Genomic DNA, 25,299 nt, shown 5'->3' with positions numbered 1-25,299 from the left:
CGAATATATTATGCGCTGCTGTGCCAGGCTCAAGAAGATATTTCACAGTAATGGGCTGATACACTTTTGAGCTATGACATGTCTGTGTTGTCTTTTTATGCCTTATTAATTTAGTCAGCCGCGAATAGGCCGTGCAATCACCTCTCTATCTTTTCATCTTCAAACCCGCGGGCACCGCCACCACCCCTTCCTTTATAAAGAGACATGGATCTGGCTGTAATCCCGCCTCCAATGGTGTAAGCACAAAATTAATTCTCTCTAATCCAAGAGGAGTTAATCCTCCTGCCTATGGCAACAAGGCTGGTGGAAAAGGTGCAGGCGCAGGCTGATGGCTGACTCTTGGTTGTTATATAGTCCCATAGAGCCCCCTCCTCTCCCCTCAACGTCTTCCTGCAGCCTCCCTCAGCTCAACCAAAGCCTCTTAATTCTCATTAGCACTGCTAATGGAGGTTCCCAGCATAAATGAGCTTTTGTCATGGGCTTCAGATGCAGCCCAGCACCCCCTTTTTTTCAGTGTCTCCCCCCAAGTCTTTCACCTCCCTATATAAATTAAAGCTCCAGTGCATGACTTTTAGTGATTTTTGTTGTTGATGTTATTATTCTGCCTCCATTTGATCTTTGTGAACAAAAGCAACGTGACACTATTTTCATGCTGTGTCCATCTGAAAAACAGTGGGTCTACAGCAGCAATGCAGGGGGAAAATGGGGACAAGAAGCATTTATGTCGTCAAACTGCTTAACATTCCGATTTCTTTTTGAGCAGTGGGCCCTTCTCGATGTTTTCAGTCATTCTCCCGCCTGTTTGCAGCCGTTCTGCTTTACGACGGCAATGTTGCTGTTACCTCCGTCTGTCTTGACATATAACAAATTACTTCCTGTGTACAGTGCGAGGATGTTGCTGGGCAACACGAGATCTAAATATTGCTACACTGAAAAGGCTAAATTAACTCATTTGACAACGGTTTGAAAGTTACAGATATTTGTTTATATTTTAAAGTTATGCACTACAGATTTTTTTTTTTTTAAAAGCTCACATAGAGTGGTCCTGTTGCACATATATGTGAGTTATGGAGGTCTACTTACATACATTAACTTGTATTTATGGTCAAAAACCTCCGAGTTGCTGTAAACGAGCCGATACAAATCTCTCCTCACTGAAGCTCTCGTCAGCTACCCTGTTTCAGACTGAAATCTCACACCCAGAAGACAGACTGTGTTGTGATTGGCCGGCAGCGTAGAGCCCAGAGGTGGAAAGTAACAAAATAATTTACTCAAGTTACTGTATTGAATACTTTTTTTGTGTATTTTGTATTTTTTAAGTACAATTTAAAATCAGTACATATTGACTCAAGTATTGTACTTAGTTACTTTATAAATCCTATCCGTTACTGAGTAAAAATAAAAATTCTACTACCCTCACATCCCACGCAAAGTAACTAAGTAACTTTTACTTAAAGTACATTTCAAATGAACTACTTTTTACTTCTACTTGAGTACATTTTCAGATGACTACTTTTACTTCTACTTGAGTAATATTTCATCAAAGTATTGGTACTTTTACTTGAGTACAATATTTTAGTACTTTTTCCACCTCTGAGCCTTCCCAACTGTCTTGTGATTGGCCAATACCCGGAAGTGACGTAATGAGCACACCAGCTCTCAGAAGCACAGCTCCCCCCTCTGGAACGGTGGATGCACTGCTCCTCGTTATCAAAACATTGTTTTAACAATGTTTAAAAATAGCTTCTTCACGACTCCCCGCCGCAGTCCCTTTTATGCTTCTGACCCGGAGTCAGACCCAGAGTCAGAAGACACTGTCGCTCATGAAACACCTCCACAACGGACAGCAGTGGCTGAGCTGTTTGTTTCAAACCTCCAGGGCTTCATAAACAAGGTTATGTTGCAGATACACACAAAAAAACAGCATTAATGGGTACTTACAGTCTAGGTCCGCTTTAATGAATAAATGCTGACATCTTTTTAATGCGCATGCCTGTTTGTGTGTGTACTTACGGTCCTCACGGGTTTGGATATACAGGACATTGCTGCGGACCCCATCTCCAGCTTGTGTGTAGGCCAGCACCTGCACGCTGTAGTTGGTGAACTTCTCCAGTCCTCTCAGCTCCACCTGTTCTCGTGTCGTGGTGATATTCTGCATCTCTCCCCATTCTGGAAGGATAACGTACACAGAACAATAGTATGAGAGAGCACTGGTGGTGCAGGTGAGCAGACGACACAGACCAACTCCTGTCAAAATGCTTCATGGGAAATGTGATTACTGCCTGGATTACTAAGAAGTAGTTGTTCCGAGAAGCAGGATTATTGAAACTAAAAAGTAGGTTGAGATTAAGAAATAATTGTGTTTTTCTGGGATTTCATTGCCCTCAAAATGTGTTTGCTAATGCAATAAATGATATAAACTTCTATGAGGCAGGGTTGAGCAGACACAGGACCACAAACGCCTACACTCTTAGAAATAAAAGTGCTAAGTAGAACCATACATGGTTCTTCGGCTTGTCCTCATAGGAGAACCCTTTTTGGAGGGTTCCAACAAGAACCCTTTTAAAACCCTTTATTCAGGAAAGGGGTTTTTCAGAGGCAAATGGTTCCAGGTAGAACCTCAACCCTTGTAGAAGGACCCTTTTGGAAGCCTTATTTCTAAGAGTGTAGTTTCCACCATGAGGTACAGCTCAGTTCAGTTTGGTATGCTACACAATATTTGCGTTTCGACTTTAAAAAGTTGTGACTATCCTTTTTGCATTTTACTTCCACCACTGCATACTGAACTGAACTGTAGCACTTGGTGGAAATGGGAATCTTCACACTCAACTGCAGTACAGTAATCACACAGACCATCAATCACAATGGAGTTATCAATCTGTTACAAAAAGAATGGGCGAATTCAAAGAGATATACACTCTTAGAGATAAAGTAGAACCATATAAGGTTCTTCGGCTTGTCCTCATAGGAGAACCCTTTTTGGCTCCAGGTAGAAACTTTTTTATAAAGGTTCCACCTATAACCCGTTTGGAGGGTTCCACCAAGAACCCTTTAAAACCCTTTATTCAGGAAAGGGGTTTTAAAGGGTTCTCTGGATCAAAATGGTTCTTACTGGAACCATTAGTGTTACCAAGAACTCTTGAAGAAGCCTTTCTTCAGGAAAGGGTTTTTCAGAAGCAAATGTTTCCAGGTAGAACCTCAGCCCTTGTAGAAGGACCATTTTGGAACCCTTATTTCTAAGAGTGTAGGAACTAGAAGTGCTTACACGAGAAAGGTGCGGACACACATTTACACATTCAGGTGCACAACACTGACATATAGGAAGATGGTGGTGGGAGGTTGGAAAGTTTAGAATGAGATAGGTGATAATTACTCTGCATCGGCCACTGGGTCTGGCCCCCACAGCACCCACCTCCGTCAGGGAAGAGGGACCAAAACACAACCCGGTAGCCTTTCAGCACACCGTGCAGCGTCAGCCGTGGAGGCTCTGCCCATGTGATCACCGCCTCGTCCGACGTCACCGAGATGGCTCGCACATTCTGCGGAGGCTCGCTTGGCACTGGAGAGAGAGAGCAGGTTGGGAGCGTTAGTGCTGCAAGACTTTAGTGTATTGTACTGAATAATTCCTACCAGTCAAAAATCCCTGGTTGTTGCTGTCGCTATGAAGATCTGACTGATTTAGAATAGTGGCTGAGGCACTGATAATTAATGACTACTCAACAACACAACCCACAGGCAGTCTCTGCTGAAATAAATCAGTCAAACAAGCTCAAATTAGCTCTCAATGGCTCCTTGTTCACTGCTAGCTTTTAGAGCAGGGAGGAGAGACGAGAGGAGGTGTGGAGGGGGTTCGGGGTAAGGGGGATGTGCGCTGAGAGAGTGCAACATGAATAGCAAAGCAGCCACACCTTACAGAGTTAAAATGCAGATGAGGTGGGTGAAGTAAAACCGAGATGTGGAGGACAAAATCTGAAGGAAGACAAAGTTCATCTTTATAGTCGTTACTGGCATAATGATGTCCATCACTTCTGACGTACTAACACTGAGGGTTTGAAGAAATATATGAGAATAAAGATGCAAAGAACACAAAGGAGAGATGAGCAGGAAAACAAGTGAAGGAAGAGGAGGAGGAAGCCTGGGCAGGCATTCAGAGAGTAATGGGGTTCCTTGTTCCTCTCCCTCTGTACTAGCCTAATGAGGGTGCTAATTAAAGTAAAAAAAAAAAGTGCTGAAATTTAGAAATTAGAATTTAATTTCTTCTTTGTCTGAGCATGTGTATGTGTATGTTGGTCTGCAACATGTGTTGTCCTCCATTCTGCTTTACTTTGGATTGAATTTCATTATTTTATCTACACAAATTATGTTGCGTGACTGTGCATAGATTCAAGTCCCCACAACATGAGTAATACCTGAAACACAATTTATATGTTAATGAGGACACATCATTGACATAATGCATTCTTTAGACCAGGGGTGTCAAAGTCAAAAGACCTGGGGGCCAATGAAATGTCTAGTGTGGTCAATAGGGGCCCGGCCTATGGAACAAAAAGTGGGGGAAAAAAACAGCTTTCGATAAATGTACGTAAGGTGCAAATTGCCAAAATGGACGCCAAAATTAAAAAAAGCTGACTTCCTGTTGAGTTGAGGCCATGGTCTTTCTGCCAAGTTTCTGGAAATTTGGTTGAAGTCAATCTATGCCAAAGTTATAGGGAACTTCCTGTATCGTGGATAATGGTCGAAGTTCGCCAAGGGTTGCCAGGGTCACGCTGTTTTTAATCCGCAAAACCTTTCAACAACTTTGCCAACATTGCTCCTACATAGATTTGTAGGAACGTACATTGATTTGTAGGAACGTACATAGATTCGCAAATCGGCAAAATGGACGCCAACATTCAAAAACGCAGACTTCCTGTGAAGTTGAGGCCATGGTCTTCCCACCAAGTTTCAGAAATTTAGGTGGAACTCAATCTATGCTGAAGTTATAGGGAACTTCCTGTATCGTGGCAAATGGGTTGCCATGGTCACGCCATTTTGAATCCACAAAACCTTTCGACAACTTTGCTAGCACTGCTAAAAAACAATATTATATTATATTGTGTCATCTCACCTATGCCTCAGCTATACACTGTGTTTAAAAGATGGTGAGGTCGTGGTCCAAATGGGGGGCCGCAAGTAATCGATTGGGGGGCCACATATGGCCCACGGGCCGGCAGTTTGACATCTGTGCCTTAGACCATACCATAACCATAGATTTACCCTAACCCTAACCCCAATTCTGATGACCAATCAGAGGCCAGCAGTCTTGATGACATCACGCATAGTATCGCCTCAGCTCTATTAAACAACTAAAAAAAAGTACCACATACCAAGTACTATCATGAATAGAAACGCAAAATAACCGTGTTGTGCCTTGTGGAAAAGGGGCTTAAGTGACTAACCTATAAACCATATGGTTTACATGATTTTTTGATCCTCACAAAGCCACAAGAATACACACATTTTTCCATCTACTGGTTCTTACCATCTTCCAGGGTGGTAGCATTGATCTCAGTACTGGATGGTCCAGTCCCTGCTCTGTTGAAGGCCTGGACCACTACCCCGTACTGGGCAAACTTCTTTAAATTATCCAAGGTGTACACTTCACTGTCCCCTGTAGCTTTCATCTCCACGATGCTGTACTGTCCGTTGCTGCCTGGACCGTTCTCCCGGTAGCCGATCTGGTAGCCTCGGATCACGCCGTTCTGCAGCTCCTTCTTGGGGGCCTGAGGGATGTGCAGTTATAGACGTTATAAGACAGCAGTGCACTTAAAATGTAAACCTCATTAAGACGCTTTGAAATCTCTGTGCAACATTGCGACTGGTGAGTTATCTGGCAATAATGTACAGAGGTGGTGGAAATTTATGATGATGCGTTAAATGTGTGCATTACCATGCATAACCATTAACTACATGTGTGTCTTTTTGGTAACTTCCCTTTACATAGTACAACTAAAAGCATAGACATAATATCTGATACATCAGCAGTTAAAATTATAAATCTACATTTAGGACGAGGCTTAACTAGACAACAGGGAAGACTGGAAAAAAAGAGCTGTGTAGGTTTTTGTTGTTGAATAGAATTGATTTGTTGCTCGTGGTGTTTAATGGCATACTGGTTTAAAACATAATGTTGCAATACTGCCCTGCTTTGGATTAATTATCCATTCATCCTCTTCTTCCCGGGTGTTTCATGGCAGTTAATATCTGCTGTGTTGCATTACTGCCTTCTTCTCCTTCTTCTTCAATTTCCTTTGCAAACCTTAGCTTTGTGCGTAAATCTCCCTTCAGAGTTTAATGACAGTTGGTATCTTTAATGTCGCATTACTGCCCTTTTTTGGATTTAATCATCCATTCATCTTCCTTTTTTTGGTTGTTTTACGGCAATTGACATCTGTTAATATTGCAATATCGCCTCTTTCTTCACTTTCTTTTGCACGACTATGCAGAACTCCCTTCAAAACTTGGGTAAATGCTGAAATACTGCTTATTCCTTAGAAAGAAAGGTAGTGAGCTTACCCTCCATGTAACCCGTATGCTCTGGGATGTCATCGGTTGGAGGATTACATCCATTGGCGGCCCGTCAGGTGCTGTTGGCGGCAAATGTCAGAATCAAAGAGTCAATATGCTGCTCTATAAAAAGAGAAATGTATGGCTGAATAAACCACTTACGCGCTTCTTCAGTACTGATTGTGAGTTCTTTGCTGGGGAGGCTGCGGCCAATCTTGTTGTAGCTGTACATGCGTATGCTGTAAACGCAGGCTGGGTGCAATTCCACAATGTTGGCTTGGTTGTTCGTGGGCGAGATGTTCCTGGTTGTATACATGTGATCCCACGAGTCTGTAGAACGCAAAAAGAGTTCCTGAAGCTGCATCTTAAAAGTCCCAACATGTACTGCATGGTTATATTTAGGATACCAACCTGACTTGTTCTTGTACTCTATGTCATAACTGGTGATGATGCTGTTTCCATCAAACCTTTGGATCCAACGCAGGTTCATGCTCCTGTCTTTCACCTCCCTCACTTCCAGCTCTGGAGGATCTGGTGGCTCTACATGTGTAATAGGGAAAGACTAGGTGAGGGCTTATTCTGTAATAATATACTGCTTTTTTGAGCCCCATAGCTGAAGTAAACTACACTATTAGAAATAAAGGTCCCAAAAGTGTTCTTCTACAAGGGCTGAAGTTCTACCTGGAACCATCTGCTTCTGAAAAACCCTTTCCCGAAGAAAAGGTTCTTGGTAACACTAATGGTTCCAGGAAGAACCATTTTGATCCAGAGGACCCTTTAAAACCCCTTTCCTGAATAAAGGGTTTTTGGTAATACTAAGGGTTCCAGGTGGAACCTTCTCCTATGAGTACAAGCCGAAGAACCTTATATGGTTCTAATCACTTTTATTTCTAAGAGTGTAGGCTGTACATCTTGTATAGATACCTTGCACAGTGAGTTGAATGAGGCCTCGACCCTCTCCATAGGAGTTGATGGCATGGCAGGAGAAGAAGACAGAATCTCCTCGCTCGGCCGGATTCAACTGTGACCAAAACAAACAATATTAAAAAAAAAACATTTTTACAGGAATAAGATCTGAACTACATAATTAATGAGCATTATGACATTTCTTTCTACTCGTTTAACTAGTCTAACTCTAACCTTTAGGGTTGAAATGACTTCGTCCCCCTTCTTGTTGATGATGATGGAGTAACGTGGGTTCCTCTCCGCGTCAATGACGGTGTCCCCTCTCTCCCAGCGAATGATGATGGGCTGCTCGCCTCGCGCTGTGCAGTTCAGCTCCTTAGTTTGGCCTTTCCTCGCCATGGTGGTGTTGGGGTGGCTGGTGATCATTGCAGGGACTGAGGGGAATCACAGACACGTGTCAGTGTGACGAATACTATTACAGGGAGTAATGAGATGAAGGAAGAGAAATGTGGTATTGGAAACCGAGGATATATTACAGATATATAGACATCTCTGTTTCTGCCATTGGTTCTCCATTTTCATTTCACGCTTCAAGCCCCACTGGCCTCTTATCCTACCTCCTCCCTGCCTGCCTTCTTCTTCTGTTTTTTTTTTTTTTTCCAAACCCCTGCTTTTCTTCTTCTCGTCATTTCCTCAGACACGGGTTATTGATTGAAGGGGTTCCTGTGGTTTTGTTTTCATCACTAATTCATCAGCCCTTTTCCCCACCAAATATTCAGGAGCGCACAGACAGGCGGCCAGAACACATCAATCAATATCACAGATAGCCATAGATGGGAATGTGCCGGACAGACAAGATTTTGTTATGTTTGGCGTAGTCCGCAGTAGCCCGGGGCAAAAGGGATCTTACAGGAGCTGATCCCCCTCCTAAAAACTAAGACTTATCTCTGTACACACTCAAGCTAGGAGATGTGGTTATCAAAGGAAGTGTGCTCAAGCCAAAGGAGAATGATTGACACTTACTCTTGACAGTGAGGATCATGCTTTTACTGATGTCTGAGCCCACTCCATTGGATGCCTGACACAGGTAGTACCCTCGGTCATCCTCAAGAACATGTCGGATGAGCAGAGAGCCGTTTGACATGATCTGGATACGGCCCGTTAGAGGAACTGGGTGGTACTGCTGAGGGTTTCCTACACCTGCAGGTGCACAAAGCAAATGCACACATTTGTCCTCGTTTGTGTCATCCTGCTATGTTGATATTGTGCGAATGATTTTACCTTTGGCATGTTTCCACATGACTTTTGGAGGTGGATAACCCTCCACAGAGCAGTTGAGAACGCCCGCTTTACCATAGATGCAGTCCTGGTTGTTGGGCTGCACCACAAAACGTGGCGGCACTGAGAAACAAAAACATGTATTGAAATTATCATATTTTATCTGACCTAATTCAGAATCACTGCACAGTTCTCGCATTTCTGCGCCTCACCAGTAACAATCAACTGTCTTTCCCAGCTGACGGTGGCAGCGGCGTTGCTGGCGATGCAGGTGTAATTTCCATTGTGCTTCAGTGTCACCTTGGATATTTGCAGGGAGCTCATGAACTCTTTGGTCTCTATTGCAACGCCGGAGGCGGAGCCTGGCACGATGAGCTGGCCATCTTTGTGCCAGGTGATGCGTATGGGCATGTCCCCAGATGACACCACACAGGCAATGTACATGAGCTTCCCCACTGAGGTAGAGGGGATATCAAAGGGCTGGATGAGCGGCGGCACTGGGGGAGAGAGGAAGAGTATAGAGTCAGTAGAACAGAGGAAGTTATAGACGTGGAAGGGTAGCACTGTGGCCATTTGGAGCAACGCTAAGAAAGAGACAGGGAACGACAGAGAGAAGGTCATTGGCCGATGAGACCCTCTCCCCCCCCCCTCCTCAGCCCCCCCATCTCCTGTACCCATAATAGCTGCTCTGGTTGGAGTCCAATTGGCAGGAGGAAGTCATTGCGTTGCCATAGTAATGAAGGCTGCGGTGGGGGTACTACAGCTGAGACATCTGGGGGATTTAATCTAGGCTTCATTATTATTCATCTAATTAAATCAGAGACACACTCACACATAGGCACATGCACACTCACTTAAACACCTCTGCAGCTGCCCTGCTACCATCATGACCCAACTCACGGATGAAACAAAACACAGGCGAGCCTCAGCGACTCAAGGAAAAATAATACAGATATTGTGGTTTGTTCAGCGATATAATCTTTTGAGGTAAACTTTCACGTCAATAGTCACTATATTATATTTAAATAAAGAAGCATTACTCAATGATGATACTTGACTAATTCATTCCAAAACCCATGTATTGCATTATTTGTCTTTGTGATTTGCTAATTGCGCTAATTTTGATCTAATTGTTGTGCCCTTTACAGACAAAGCATTAATCTGTACTAAAACATCATCTACCTCTCTCAGAATATTAATTCTCATGAGGAATAACCTGTTATGAGAAAGTAAGATGAAACCACAGTTCAACCAAGATTAGATGGCTGCATGTGTTCCATCACGATTTGTATTGAATAGATATATATTTTAGATGTAAAATATTTCTCACTGCAGTTTTATCCATTTGAATCCCCCTTTTCTCTTCACTCTTACCTTTGACTGTTACATGGACGGTCTGGTTGATTGACACCTGGGGCTGGATCAGGACGCTACATAAGTAGGTGCCCTCATCGGCGCCCTTCTGCACGTCTGTCAGCCGCAGCGTACCATTCTCAAACAACACTTGACGATGATTATCTGGCAGCTGCATGCCATCCTTGAGCCACTTGATGGAGTAATACGGGTAACCAATCACGCGGCACGTTATGTAGGTGTTCCTGCCTGCCACTGCGGTGATGTCGCGCATGGGTCTAATTCGAGGTGGACCTGGAGACACAGGGAAGAGAGGGGGGGGGGGTGTAGGGATGGAGAGAGGTCGGAGACAGAGAAAGAGAGAGAGAGAGGTCGGAGAGAGGAGCAGATGAGGTGAGGAAGGTCATGGCAGAGCCGCGGAGACAGGAGGTGAAGAGATAAAGGTTGAGGGATAGAGTGATTGGGGCAAGTTGACAGGTGGAAAGGGAGGTTAGTTGTGCTCCCTTTACTAAAACCTGAGTGTTGATATTTGTTGATTGTAGCCTAATCAATATACTGACTAGATCAGTGCATTTTTAAAGGATAGATAGATAGATAGATAGATAGATAGATAGATAGATAGATAGATAGATAGATAGATAGATAGATAGATAGATAGATAGATAGATAGATAGATAGATAGATAGATAGATAGATAGATAGATATTAATAGCCCCTGTGTGTTTATATGGAGTCAGGTGTAGAGTGCATTTATATTGAAAAGCAGACAGGCACCTCTTACGTTTATGCGCGCTTGGTACTCTGCGCTACCGGCCGAGTTGCGTGCAACGCAGCGATACACTCCTCCATCCCGTATGAGCGGGCTGCTGACGTTGACGTGCGACACCGTCAGCCCGTCCGACAGCGTGTACTGGCTGGTCTTGTAGGTGGAGTCTCGCACCACGGGCTCGTCGTCCAGCGTCCAGGTGATGGAAGGGGGCGGGGCTCCTTTGGCTGAGCATTTGAGGGAGAAGGGCTCTCCGGGGTTCACCACGCGCTCGCTGAAGGAAGCCACAATACGAGGAGTACCATCTGTGAAAAATGAAGAAATGGATTGATAGAGAGCAAAAGACAAACATGAGAGACATAAATACAGTGGTGGGACAAGTTAAATGACTCGTTCTGTGCCAAAAAGCTTCATGATGTCCTACTTATTATGCATGTTCAAGGAATTTGCAGAGTTTAAACATGAGTAGGGCAGTAATTGTGGAGCTTCAAATTTAAAAACCACAGTAACAGTGCTGTCATTAAAAACCTGCTGCGACTCTGATAATCTGTACTTCTTTGACCATCTCTGTCTACATACCCTCCAGCAGAATAATGGAAAAGTCCTGAGCAGTGTGACCCTTTCGGGAGGCGAAGCACTGGTAGGCCCCGGAGTGGAACTTCTGCGCCGCAGTGATCTGCAGTGTGTCGTTGTGTTGCCCCTGGATGGAGATGTGCTGGTCAGCGATGATGGGCTCGGTGTTTCTGTACCAGGAGATGGTGTATTCAGGAGAGCCCTCCACAGTGCAGGTGAAGAAGAGTGTGCTGCTGATGCCCGTTTTCAGATTCTTAGGGGACAAGGTCACTCGCAGAGGATCTGAGGGAAGGATTAATGACGTCAGAAAACATGTAAAAAGAGCACATCTGGAGATGAATTTATCAGTTTGTATATCTGTATAACCACGTCATTACAAATAGTGTTGCCCAAAGAAAATGTGAAGGCTTTCATTTCTGTTCATATTTTGGTGTAATAAGGGTGAAGCCATGCAATAATTTGACCACACTTTAAGTCACTATATCTTATTGATATAGTGACTCGATGACGCATATCGGCAGGACTTTTGAAAGGTAAGACAATTTAGTTGACATATTATTTGTTCAGAGGAGTTTTTGTACAGAATTATGTAACTTAATTCAACAAAAATACGTCTTATAAGGATCAAATAATTCTTTAAAAACATGCTCTATCAAACAGTTGACTTGTCATTTTATGGTAAAGGTAGAGAAGCTAGCTAATGTTGGTAAAATTAGGGGGGGGGGAAAGGGGTTAGTGTTGTTATAATGATTACTTTAATTTACTGATCAAGAAATTGCACCTAATGTGACTTCTCTGAATGTTGTACTTTTATTATGAACAGACGTCTCAACTGTTTGGTAGAGGACTGTATCTGAAATAGTGTAGGGTCTAATTTAAAAAAAATGTTATCGTTATCATAAGTGAATAAAACATGCATAGAAATGATTTTTCCTTCACTTTTTTCTTGGTGCGTACATTAAAGGGTTAAAAAGGGTTAATTAATTATTACTGATCATTATATTGGTGATTAATAACTTGTGTGTTGAAAGGGCAAACATGTACAAAAAAACACCTGAATGATTTATTAATCAATATATAAACAACGTTTCTATCCTTTTTTAAGGACTCTGAGATCGTTTCACAGGATTCACGCGCCCAGCGAGTGTTTACATTCATATAGCTGGGGAGAAAGAGAGAGTACAATCAGCGGCGGTGACTCAATCAGTTTGACACACTCATTAAAAAAGCAGCTGGAGATATCTCTTCACATCTCTGTCCACCGTGGTGTGTGTGTGTGTGTGTGTGTGTGTGTGTGTGTGTGTGTGTGTGTGTGTGTGTGTGTGAGAGAGAGAGAGACACAGAGAGAGAGTATGTGTGTGTGTGCGTGTGTGTGTGTGTGTGTGTGTGTGTGTGCAAATGTCAGTGAGCAATAAGGCAGCTGGTGGTGTATGCTGGGGGGCAATGCTGTGCCTCCCCCCATCACCCTGTCAGAGTCACAGAGTGTGCTGCCATGATGTGCCCACTGGCAAAGCCGACCGCCTCTCTATTCTCTCCCTCTGTCTCGCCTTCCTCTGCTCTTTGTTTCTTTGTATCCACAACACAATGTACATTTGTCTCTGCCAGTCTTATTATCTTGTTATAACATTGTAGATAATGTCATTCCAGCACTGTCTGGTTGTCTGATCGCCCGCTCTGTGACCCCCACGTCTTTATCTCAGTCTTCTTCACCCTCTTTCTCACTGACGGTGAACGGTGCTGGCAGCTGTGTTATGGATTCAGTCCCAGTGAATTACCGCGCCGTCTCTGCGTTTGAGACTTGATATGACGGGGCATCATGCGACTCACACACACACACGCACACACATTTGTTATTGACACACTCTAGGTGTGACTTCTGTGTGTGCCTCAAACCAAAAAAGGAAGACATTTTATGAATGTGTCTGTCCACCGGGGTGACTCACTGAAGAGACAGTGTGGGAGTCTGTCAGGATGTATTGTTAATGTGCGCGTCTTTGTGCTCACACACCTATAACGTGAAGCTGTCCAGACACTTCCTTTGAGCCAAAACTGTTTGTGACCTCGCAGGCGTAGCTGCCGCTGTCCTCTTGCCTCAGGTCACTGATGGTCAACCCTGTCAAACGCCGTGTCCAGCGGGCATCTGAGGGCAGCGGGCGGCCATCTTTCAGCCAGCGCACAGTAGGGCTTGGGTAACCTCCTGCTGTGCAGGGAAGCTCAATGCTCTGGCCTGCATACACCTCCCCTGCTTGGAAACTGTCCAGGATGGTGGGCGAGGACTCGTTGGGGTCTAGTTGATGAGAGACATGATTAACTTTTGTCACGACAACAATAAACATCAGACCAGTATGAACCAAGTGATAACAGAAACCTGCTCACCCATCACGGAGAGCCTGGCGCCATTGCTTTGCCGCGTCTCGCCACTGTACTTGTGTTTGGTGATACAACGGTATGTAGAGAGGGCGTCCTCCTTCTGAACATCAGAGATGTAAAGCGCTCCGAAGGACGTGAGCGAGAACCTGTTACCTGAGGAAAACACATTCAGCAAAGGGGACAGTTAAATATCCCCAAAGGAAAACAACGAAAAAGAGATGATCTCAAAGCTTTTGCGCTCATTGCAAAACCATATTGTGCGCAGAGCAAACAGCAGCCTGAACAGTTGGCACTACCTGCCTGAAAATGCTTGCTTCCCAAAACTTGGCACTGTTTCAAGGCTTTGAGGACACACAGCGGTCATTTACGCCGCCCATAGATGGCGCAGACAAAAGATTAATAGACCTTTTATGCACAATGTAAAACTCTTATGTGCCAAACTACCATCACCAAGCTACCAAATTTTACTTTGTTCCCTCAAAACTTGCGGTAAAATGTGGTAAACACAACAGGAGATCGATTGTGCCGCCATGATGTGAAGGGAGAAGGCCGGATTTTCATGCACCAAGAGAAAAATAGATTAAAATGGTAAAAACCTAAAAATGTAATTACAGATAAACTATTTTAAACTATATATTACTTTTAATCGAGCATATTTTTTTCTTGTGAACATTCCCGTCTGTCTTTCACCTTTGGTTTGTATTCGTTTATTTCCTTAAAACTCTCTGCACTTTACACCCAAACACAATCCATGAGCAGAGAGCTCAGAAACGCTGCTTTATTAGACTTAAAGTAGAGCTGAAAACCTCCACATGCTCATGTTATAGCTAACACAAGATGAAGCGTCACCATATAGAATACCATCCAAATATTACGGTACACTCTCAGAAATAAAAGTGCCATTAGTGTTACCAAGAACCCTTGAAAAACCCTTTCTTCTGTAAAGGCTATACTCTTAGAAAGTGCTAAGTAGAAACTTACAAGGTTCTTCGGCTTGTCCTCATAGGAGAACCCTTTTTGGCTCCTTTTGGAGGGTTCCACCAATAACCCTTTTAAAACCCTTTATTTTGGAAAGGGGTTTTAAAAGGTTCTCTGGATCAAAATGGTTCTTACTGGAACGATTAGTGTTACCAAAAACCCTTGAAAAACCTTTTCTTCGGGAAAGGGTTTTTCAGAAGTAAATGGTTCCAGGTAGAACCTCATTCCTTGTAGAAGGACCCTTTTGGAACCCTTATTTCTAAGAGTGTACGCAATACTCTTAGAAATGAAAGTGCATGAAGGAAGGGCCACATTATACTTCCCCGACTGCGTATGCGTTATCCGACTGCCTTTATACTTCTGCGTCGTGGTGACGGCGCTGCAATTTCCCGCCCGATCAGTAGGGGTCGCTGCGCAAGGTTGTTGTGCTTCTGGCTACAGTGAGCAACGGCGTCGAGAGAGAAAGACTGTTGTTGTTGAAACAGTGGCCGTTTCTCACTTTTCTGTTTCATGGAACGCAGTTTTAAGATAATTTGAGGCGAGAAATTGGCCATTTAGAGTCTAAACATGTGCTGTGTGTGTTAAGATATGACGTATTTATAGTTTGGCAGCGACGTTATCGGCGGGGATCAGCTCCGCGTCTGTGGACGCTCGGTGCTCACTGTGAGCTGGCACAGAGCAGCTTCGCTCGGCCTGTCCTGAGGACCAATCACAGCTCTTGCCGTCTCTGTTGTCCCTTAACGGAGTGACACTTAAAAAATATTTCGTGCAGTCGGAGACAACACAGAGGCTCTTCGACAGGCTCTACGTTGACGCAGAGTCTCTGCTTAGGTTACGCAGAGCACTTTACGCAGGAGTATAAATTGGGCTTAAGTAGAACCATATAATGTTCTTCGGCTTGTCCTCATAGGAGAACCCTTTTTGGCTCCAGGTAGAACCTTTTTTTTATAAAGGTTCCACCAAGAACCCCTTTAAAATCCTTTATTCAGGAACCCTAACTAGGTTTTACTTACTGCAGTACACGCTTAGAAATAAGGGTTCCAAAAGGGTCCTTCTACAAGGGCTGAGGTTCTACCAGGAACCATTTGCCTTTCCGAAGACAGGGTTTTTCAAGGGTTCTTGGTAACACTAATGGTTCCAGTTAGAACCATTTCGATCCAGAGAACCCTTTAAAACCCCTTTCCTGAATAAAGGGTATTAAAAGGGTTCTTGGTGGAACCCTCCAAAAGGGTTCCAGGTGAAACCTTTATAAAAAGGTTCTACCTGGAGCCAAAAAGGGTTCTCCTATGACGACAAGCCGAAGAACCTTATACGGTTCTACTTAGCACTTTTATTTCTAAGAGTGTAGAGTAGCAATATGGTAATAGTGAGGTAGTCATTTGTAATAGGGAAGTGAAATTATGATAATCCATCTTCTTTTTATAGAAATAACCAAGTAATAGCTTGGCAAAGGCAATGGAAAAAACGTGTGGGACATAAGGGAGGTTGAATTTCTGATTCAGTTTAACAAGAAAGTATTCAAATTGATGGTGTTCACATGAGCAACTTATTACCTGGAAAAAGATTTCCTTTTACTACACTATTGCCACTGTTGTTGCCAAGCTGGATATTGCTACCATTATATTTAGTTCTGTGGTGTCTTTCAGGATCAGCGTGACAAGCAAACAGATTTGTTGCATTCACACACACCTGTGTTTAGCATTATTAACGTTTTACCTACTCTCTTTGTGTTTGCAGTGGCATTGAAGGTAGCAGTTACAGCCCGTGTGTGTGTGTGTGTGTGTTTGCATGAACTATACTGTGTGACCTAAGAGGAGGCAAAGCCTGCAATTTTCGCAGTAGCCTTTGTTTGCCCCCCAAAATGAAGCCTTACAGGATAATCAGCACTTTAAGACTGCTACTCCCACAAAACCGACGCGTCGCCTGTCACAACACTCTGACAAAGGCACACACACACACAGAGAGAGTCAGCTGGATCTGTCAAAGCCACACTTTTCTTCAGTTCTGGGCTGAATTCGTCCTCTGAAGCCATATACATTACACAGTATATGTTTTTCTCTCCCTGTCTGTCCAGTTTAATGCAGTGATTTAACCTTGGCGGCTTCGGTCTATGTTTAGTCGACTCTTTGTGTGAAGCACGCTGCCGCCCGTCTCACCCCCTTTTCCCTCTGTTTTTCCTCGCAGCCTCTTGCTCTCGGTCTCCAAGCAAAGTGGCAGACAGAGTAAAATATTAATTACCAAATCACTGCGCTCCCTCAGCTTTTATTCATGCTGACTTGACTAGATAACAAGAAACAGAGTCAATGTGCATCGCACCCACTCACAAACACACACACACACACACACACAGCTGCAGCAAAACATGCAGACATGCATGCATGCAGGCGCTTTGAATGGCAATATGGTGGAGCAGTTGGTGTTACATAATTATTTTTTACATGAGCCATCTTCATTCATTACTGTGTTGGTATCTCTATTGGGGAATATTTTTCTTCTACTACTACATGTTAATGTTTGTTTTTTTAATTATCATTTCCTGGAAAAGATATATGAACATATACATACAAATTGTAACTTTTTCCTATTGTGTTGACCAGGGATTAGATCTCTATCTTAACCCTTTTAGGTACTACTCAACCATTTGGTCGACCACATTTTAAGTCACTATATCTTGTTGAAAACATGAAAAAAAACTCACTAACACTTAATGTGACTTGTTCTGAATGTTGTACTTTATGAATTATGCAAACCAGGTTTATTATGAACAGACGTCTCAACCGTTTGGTAGAGGCCTGTATCTGAAATACCGTAAAAAAAATAATAAAAAAAAAATAAAAATGTTTGTCATTATGGTTATCATAAGGAAATAAAAAAGTTATATATGTAATCATTTTCCTTTACTTTTTTCTTGGTGCGTACTTTAATGGGGGATAAGCCAAACAACTAAACTAACCACTAAAAGTAATGTGAACACATGTTAGAAAGCAAAAGTAACCATAAATAAACCATATAAATGAATATTTATCAACTGAAAATGGTTCTTTCACTCAAAAAGAAGCTCTTTGTTGCCTAAAGGATGGCAACACTGTTGGATCTTGTATGACAATCAATGAGAAATTAAATAGAATTTCCCTATAAATGTCCATACAATTCAAGAACTTCATATTGTTTTTTTCAATTTATATGACTCAATATTGATTCAGCAGATTCAAATCCACATCTTCACCTGTCTGTGCTGTTATTGTGGGCAGTGAGTGTGTGACTGTGTGTACTCCACTGCTCCATAATATTTAAAAAAAGAGGCATTACTCAGACTAATTGTGCCGTATGTCCTCAGCGAACCTCTTACGTGTTTTCATTCATTTTATTATTATTGTTTTTTGAATCCAACAAAAATGCCTGCAGCCTCACACTCATACAATAGACCAGACGTACTGCCACGATGCATTCCAAAGAGGAGGATAGAAAAGGAAAATAATGGATGTGTAAATGTGTGTGAGAGAGAGAATCGGAAAAAAATAAAGGCTTGACAGGGTCTATAAATAGGATATATACTGTAGCCTGTGTGGATATATACATATGTGTCTATATGTGTGTGTGTGTGAGTTAGTAGCAGCCTCATTTTCTCACATGCAAATGAAGGCGTCGGCGCAAAGATAACGAGGCCCATATTTCCACCTCCTCAGTGGGGCCATTATTTATTGATGTTCTGCATCTTCTCCTCCCTCCCTCCCTCCCACTCTCACGGTTTCTTCATCCTCTCCCTGTTGCTAGGGTCTTCTCGCTGCCATCCTGGTATGAATACAGCGTAGTTTCGGCAATTATTAAAGTGCATTGTGTGTTTGCAATCATCAAGGAAGAGACAATAAAACCCTCAGAGGGGAGCAGAGAGGCCAGTTGGTGGTGGAAGTGATGTAGATTTTTAGTCCTGCAGAGAGGAGATGAGTTCATCTTCTCAGAAAATGGATCCTCTCCATTTCCAGAAGTTCAGAAACTAACCTGCGCTCAATAGGAAACTCATTTCACTCTTGGAGGATCATCTGACCTACATGCTTCACAGGAGCAATACTTCCTACAGAAATATATTTTCCCCTCTTAGCAAGGATTGTGTCCAGCATCTCCCGTGTGGAAGAGAAAAATAAAAACCTAACTGCACGAATATGCTGCACTCAATGCTCCTCTTCCTATGGGAGTTCCCAGTATGGACCCTCATATATAATCAGTTTGGAAAAGGCTAATGAGCTATCAAACTCACATCCCTGTTTTCCTCCTGCAGGATCACTACAATCTCATCCCTGGAGTCGTTCTTTTCTCCGACACTGTTGATGGTCAAAGGCAGTGGTTCCTTGCCTTGAAGGGGTTTCTCCAGTTAAACTGTTCAAGTGCATTTTCCCCCTCTCGTTATTGTGTGTGTGAAATAACACAAGGCAGAAATGTGCCAAAGCAACTGAGGGTCAGAGGTTTCCCTCTTCCACAAGACGTTCACAAAGCATCTGTATCAGTTGTAGACTATATCTGATGAATGGGATTAAAACTTGTTTTAATTTTATGAAACAATATGAATTATTACACATTGACCTGTATGTATTTTTCCCTCACAATTTCATATATTACATTTCCATTACTGGGAAAATTATGAATGGATTTTATGCAAGAATTATTAAAAAAAGCTGTCACCAAAGTAAAATCCTAAAGGATTTATAATATTAAACTGCCACCTGCATCTTTCCAGGGCATGAATTACTTATAACATCCCAGTTTAGATTCTTGTTTTCGCTTTAAAATGTTCACTAAAGATCAGTTCCAACATTTTTGGTACTAATTCATGTTTTTAAGTATTTTACAAAAGTATTTTTTGTTACATTAATAACATATTTTTGTAACATAACTATATAATAGTAGTTCACCTGGTTTCTCTATTTATACAGAGGACTATAATTAAAAAAAACTAGGGGTGGGGGAAAATCAATACACATAGGAATCGCGATTCTAATCATCTACAATTCTGAATCGATTCATAAACTTCAAAAATTTATTTAAGTAAGTAAGTTTTTTTTTTGTTTTTAATGAATAAATGTTAACTTTTGTCTTAAGTTTGCCTTTGTGTGATCACATTATCACATTATCTTATACAAACTGTGTTGTTTTGATGCCATAATTTGCCTTAACACACTATGCATTGTATCAATTTTTGAATCGAATCGTGAGCCACCCAAAGATTTACATCCCTAAAAAAAAAGTTACCATTTCTTCCATGCCTAACAATAAACACAAAACCCGTTACAAATAATTATGAGATAAATAGTCGAAATGATGAGATAAAAAGTCAAAATTATGAGATATTATTATCTCATAATTATGACTTTATATCTCATCATTTCAACTTTTTATCTCATAATTTCGACCTTTTTATCTCATAATTATGACTTTCTGTCTCATAATTTTGACTTTATCTCATAATTTAGACTTTTTATCTCATAATTTTGACTTTCTGTCTCATAATTTTGACTTGGTATCTGGCTATTTTTTTCCCCAAGTTACGGAAACAGACTTCCATATTAAATGGAGCAAAGAAACGAAGGAAATGTTTCACATTAAAGAAGACCTGATCATTTAGCAATATTTGATTAATCGAGTAATAGTTTCAGCCAAACAGGAGACACATTAACATTAATATCAATATTAAGTCAGTCGTTATTATTGGGCAAATTCATTGATTTTACAGCCTGGCTTTACATCGACATTCGGAAAGTGTGTCATTAGAAAAGCTGCATTCTGTACATCTGCCTTAAAGTATTGTTTCAACTGCAAGTTGCAAAGATGAATTTGAAAGGAGGTGAAGAGCGAGAGGAGGAGGAGGAGGAGTGGATCAAAGGCTTGTGACTGTCACACAAAGACAGAAAGACAGAATAAAAAAAACAACTTAGTAGATTGCAGACATATTCTCTGCTCTGCTGGAATATGCTTGGTGCTCACACACATGCAAAAAACACCTACTGGGCGTAAAATAGGACAAGAAAAATTTCCCTCCTGAAAGCAAAAAAAAAAAATTATAAACTATGCATTAAAATTAGCACTGAGGACTGAAAGAAAACAAGTTAAAGCAGAAAATCAGCAGACTAACTTGATTTAGAGGGAGAATAGAGGGAAGAGGCAGTAAAAGGGGGAAAAGCAAAGGGTAAAGTGTGGAGGAGATAACAGTCCATGTCTGTGTTCTCCTCCTTTCAAACCTCAAAATAAAAGGGGGTGTTGCATCTGTATTCAAAGCAAGAGCCCACTCAACCCTCCCTTTGCTCTCGTCTCCCTCTCTCTGCTGTGTACATTAAAAAGTCCGAGTAGAAGCAGGTGTCGGCCAATTAAATATATACACTTTCCTGGCTTTTATTCTGCTGCACACTTACTTAACATCTATGAATAGCTCCCTCTTAACTCCCTTCGATTCACATTCAAAGCAGGCTTTATTGGCACGGCTAATGTGCAACAACCGCAGCTCTGGTGTAAAAAGGGACTGTGTTAACAGGAGCAGATTGTTCCCAAAAAAACAAGCAATGCACTATGTGGTAAATATTGTATATACAGTGTGTGAATATCAGCATACAGATTTCTTTTCTGGTAAGTGTTCGTTTTCTAGAGCGAGGTGGTGGTGGTGGTGGTGGTGGGGAGAAGGATGTTGAAGAAGCTGCAGCTCTGTCATGTTTTCATTAAAAAGCCACGCTTCACTGTCTAATCCTAACTGCTGTCCTCTCTCCGCACCAATTCTGACTGCTTACCTCATCTTTCAATCATATTCTCCCCTTCTCCCCTGACCTCTCCTGCTTCACTGCTGTGTTCGAAAGGACGTTTTGGAAGTTTGGACGGAGGTGAGGAGGAGACGAGAGGACGACGCACACAGAGAGAGCGGAGTCGTCGCTGTGATGGGGCCGCGTCGCTTCTGCTCCAGATGACTGCGCTGTCCCAATTTGCCCTGTGTAACTTTAAACAGTAAACACTGGGGGAGGGGGGAGCAGGCGGAACGGGCAGGAATAAAAACCGATCATATGCAAAAGATGTCGTTTGCGTAGATATAACTCAACACAACAGTGTGGAGACGCCGCGTTCCCCCCCATAAAGCCGTTCCTAACCAGACAGGCCCGGCGACGCTGCATAAAGCTAAATGGACCATCTCAGATAGAGAGACAGCGCCGAGAAGATTAAGCATCAGTAGAAGCATCAGAGGGAAACGAGGGACGGAGGGGGAAAGATGATGGGAGTGGAGGAGAGAAACGGGGAGAAATGTAGAAATAGGACTCCATTATTCATGACGTGTGTTTCATGTGCTTGGTGACATCTGGGACAGCAGTGATAATGAGAGTCTCGAGAGAAAGAAACACACACACACACACACACACACACACACACACACACACACACACACACACACACACACACACACACACACACACACACACACACACACACACACACACACACACACACACACACACACACACACACACACACACACACACACACACACACACACACACACACACACACACACACACACACACACACACACACACACACACACACACACACACACACACATGCACCATGCCACCATGGTCCAAAAACCCTACCCTGTAGTGGATTTCCCATTAACTCACATTTTAACTTCTTAACACCAAAGTAACTCAGTTCTTTAGAAAATGTCGCTCGGTAAAAGTAAACATCCAGAGGCAAAAATCCCTCGCCCCTCCACCTTGTTTTGACTCGGCCGGCTGCAGATAAGAGAGTTTTATATACACGGTGTGTGTTTGCCATCGTGTGTGTGTGTGTGTGATGCAGTGTACTCCAGCTTAGCCCATAGCCCGGGGCAGTGAGCTGCATTAGTGGCACTGAGTGAGCGGCCTGGTCCCTCCCTATTAGAGTGCTGGTGGCAGAGGAGTGTCACTGTCCAGCAGGGAGAGAGAGAGAGAGCTTAACTACAGCTACACACACACATGCATGCATACATTCAAAGTGTTTACCAGAAAGGATTGTTGAAATCCCTTCATGCCAAATGACTATAAATACACCAAATCTAATATCACAGTCTCACATTTACCAGAAATCCACATCATCGATATTAACCGCCAGGAGTCACATGATCTGTTTGTCATTCACTCGTTACTGCCTCTGCACAATAACATTCTGAGGTTAAAGGTCAAGGATCAAGCAAATAGTCAACTCACATGTCAGTAAGTGACAGGTACACCAGCCAGTCAATCCAGAATATATACTTTCATATTAATACTAATACTGATCAAAACAAGCTGTATAACTGTAACTGTAGCAGGAAGCTAGCAACATTACTCGATTTTTTTTATTATTTTATTTTGAATATGCTTTATACTGTTCAAATTTCAAATTTAGCACACAAAATCTGGTGTTCGTATGCAACTCATGTTTTTCTTCATTTTAAAGGCGCCATATGTAAGAATGTGGTCAGTTACAGTTACTACACTCAAATTCAAAATACCGAGGTCTTTTAGGTTTCGTTTTTTGACGTAACTGGCAACCCGTGGTTGCTCGGCAGCTGAGACTCTACTGACTGCAGTGATTGGTAGATGCCGGTAGGTGGTGCCAAATGACAAAACATGATTTCAAAACATAAACATGATTTGCAGTCTGCAACATATATTTTTTAATGCGAATATTTTGGCTGTACTGTTGTTGTTGGTGAGTTCAGTTTGTTATATGAACATTATTCCTGAGTCTCTGTGACATATTAGGAGGATTTTATGGCCAGTTGCTTTAGATTTATTACATAATGCACCTTTAAATTGTTAATACTCTAATTTAACCTGCAGTAAATTGTAAATAACTGCCAGATATTGAAAGATATTCTGGAAAAATTGGCAAACTTTTCTGGCCCTTGTATGGTGAAAATAAGGGAAAAAAGTCCAGACGAACATTTTGAGGCGTTGATGACATTACAATGTACACAGTTTGAATTGGACACTTTCTGCCCAGTCACATTCAAAATGTTTAGTTTTTTTACAAAAGCTGAGCTGATCCAGGAAAGCATGGAGAAGTTTGTATTGACATTTCCTTAATGGGGAAATATTATACCCCATTTCTCCAAGTTAAACTAGTTCCCTGGTGTCCTAATGAACATGTCTGTAACATGCTTTGGTCAAAATTCCATAAGGATGAAGCACCACAGCAGTTCAATCACCCTGCCAAAACAGCCCTGTTCAGAACGCTCTGTTTAGTAGTATCTCTTTAGGTCCACCTTAAAAAAAAGTAAAACGAAACTTAAGGGACAGGAAATGACATCAGCTACAGAGGCTACTGGGAGCTAACAGCAGTTAGCATTTGGAAAAGTGATCATTTGCAGGCTCTAGCAGGCACATTGCCGTCATATATAACATGTATCCACTGGACAGATAAATCCTCTGAGGCTGGAAGTTTGTGTAGAACTCTGTGCTGCACTGTGGAGCCAAGAATAGAACTTTTCAAGGACTTCCGGTTTTCGGATAACATTGCCCTCACCTGCACTCTCGCGCGTTTTACGGACAAAGCGGAGCTCCACGAGACAACAATTCCAGGAATTTAGTGCATTGTGACGTCCTAGTGAGTGTGGAACTCAACATCGCGTGTTTTATCTCCTGTACTTAGACTGAGGAGGACCACAAAAACATGAGTGAGTCATCTTTTTACACACTGATAGGGCCTCCAGAGTCTCAAATATAAGGATTTAAATGATTAAAAAGTTTATTTTGCATAATATGTCCCCTTTAAACACAAAGACTACTTGCTGACTTGCTGGGAGGTGAACAATGAACACTGTCCTATAATGGCAAATTTAGAGCTATATAGGTTACTCAGTCAGGAAATAATCAGTTAGATGGAATATCTGCTGTATGTTTAGAAGTGTATTTGTCAAATTTTGTAGTACGCGCAGAAATAAGATTAATTGAAACAGGAAATTACTCCTGCAGCAAAACACACTTTTCTAAATACGGCAGTGTGCCAACTGTATATGCAGTCGAACAGAGTCCCTACTGTATGAAACAAAAGGAGCAAACGACTGTCAGCCTGTAAACATGTTGAATTATTGAATTGCTTACACATAGCTTTTCACTCTGCATAAACGGCAGCCTACTCTGTTCCTCAGACTTATTTTTGTTGTCACATTGACCTCGAGGCATGCGTTTTTAAACCAACATGCAGTCAATCATGGCCTGCGTGTTGTCCTGACCTTTATGTGTGTTTGGACAGCTAACGGTGAGGCGGATCAATAGGTCTAATTGAGAGGTCATGTAGGAACATGGCACTGTGGGATGACCACCAGTCACCAGAGATCTCAGTCGATCCACGCTCATGTCTGCTGACAAGGAGCCGGTGTAAAACAGAAACAAGTTAATATCAGTAGAATGTGAATCTGTCCATTTGTGCAAAATTGAAAATAATTCTCTCAGGACTCCTTAAGATATCGCGTTTGCAATAACAGGACGGAGAGACAACCACATGCACACAAATCCATTGCATTACACACATTATAC

At 42.3% G+C, this 25,299-nt stretch overlaps 1 protein-coding gene across 1 annotated transcript in view; it reads right to left on the bottom strand.

Annotated features, from left to right (window-relative positions):
- The window catches only part of LOC310927335 (cell adhesion molecule DSCAML1-like), a gene marked incomplete at both ends in the record, with an annotated part of 59,233 nt that overhangs the window by 11,248 nt on the left and 22,686 nt on the right, over positions 1-25,299 (bottom strand). Inside the window, 16 exons of the mRNA XM_083889630.1 lie at positions 2,014-2,169; positions 3,413-3,559; positions 5,522-5,762; positions 6,556-6,626; positions 6,709-6,876; positions 6,958-7,086; positions 7,471-7,567; positions 7,687-7,886; positions 8,476-8,652; positions 8,734-8,853; positions 8,943-9,227; positions 10,105-10,377; positions 10,858-11,154; positions 11,429-11,704; positions 13,431-13,709; positions 13,799-13,945. Of these exons, the coding sequence (XP_083745756.1) occupies positions 2,014-2,169; positions 3,413-3,559; positions 5,522-5,762; positions 6,556-6,626; positions 6,709-6,876; positions 6,958-7,086; positions 7,471-7,567; positions 7,687-7,886; positions 8,476-8,652; positions 8,734-8,853; positions 8,943-9,227; positions 10,105-10,377; positions 10,858-11,154; positions 11,429-11,704; positions 13,431-13,709; positions 13,799-13,945 (3,063 nt within the window). The remainder of the gene's footprint in view (positions 1-2,013; positions 2,170-3,412; positions 3,560-5,521; positions 5,763-6,555; positions 6,627-6,708; positions 6,877-6,957; positions 7,087-7,470; positions 7,568-7,686; positions 7,887-8,475; positions 8,653-8,733; positions 8,854-8,942; positions 9,228-10,104; positions 10,378-10,857; positions 11,155-11,428; positions 11,705-13,430; positions 13,710-13,798; positions 13,946-25,299) is intronic.

The sequence above is a fragment of the Microchirus variegatus genome (genome assembly GCF_963457635.1).
Source record: "Microchirus variegatus genome assembly, chromosome: 5".
Lineage (NCBI taxonomy): Eukaryota > Metazoa > Chordata > Actinopteri > Pleuronectiformes > Soleidae > Microchirus > Microchirus variegatus.
This window is presented reverse-complemented; position numbering and strand designations above follow the sequence as displayed.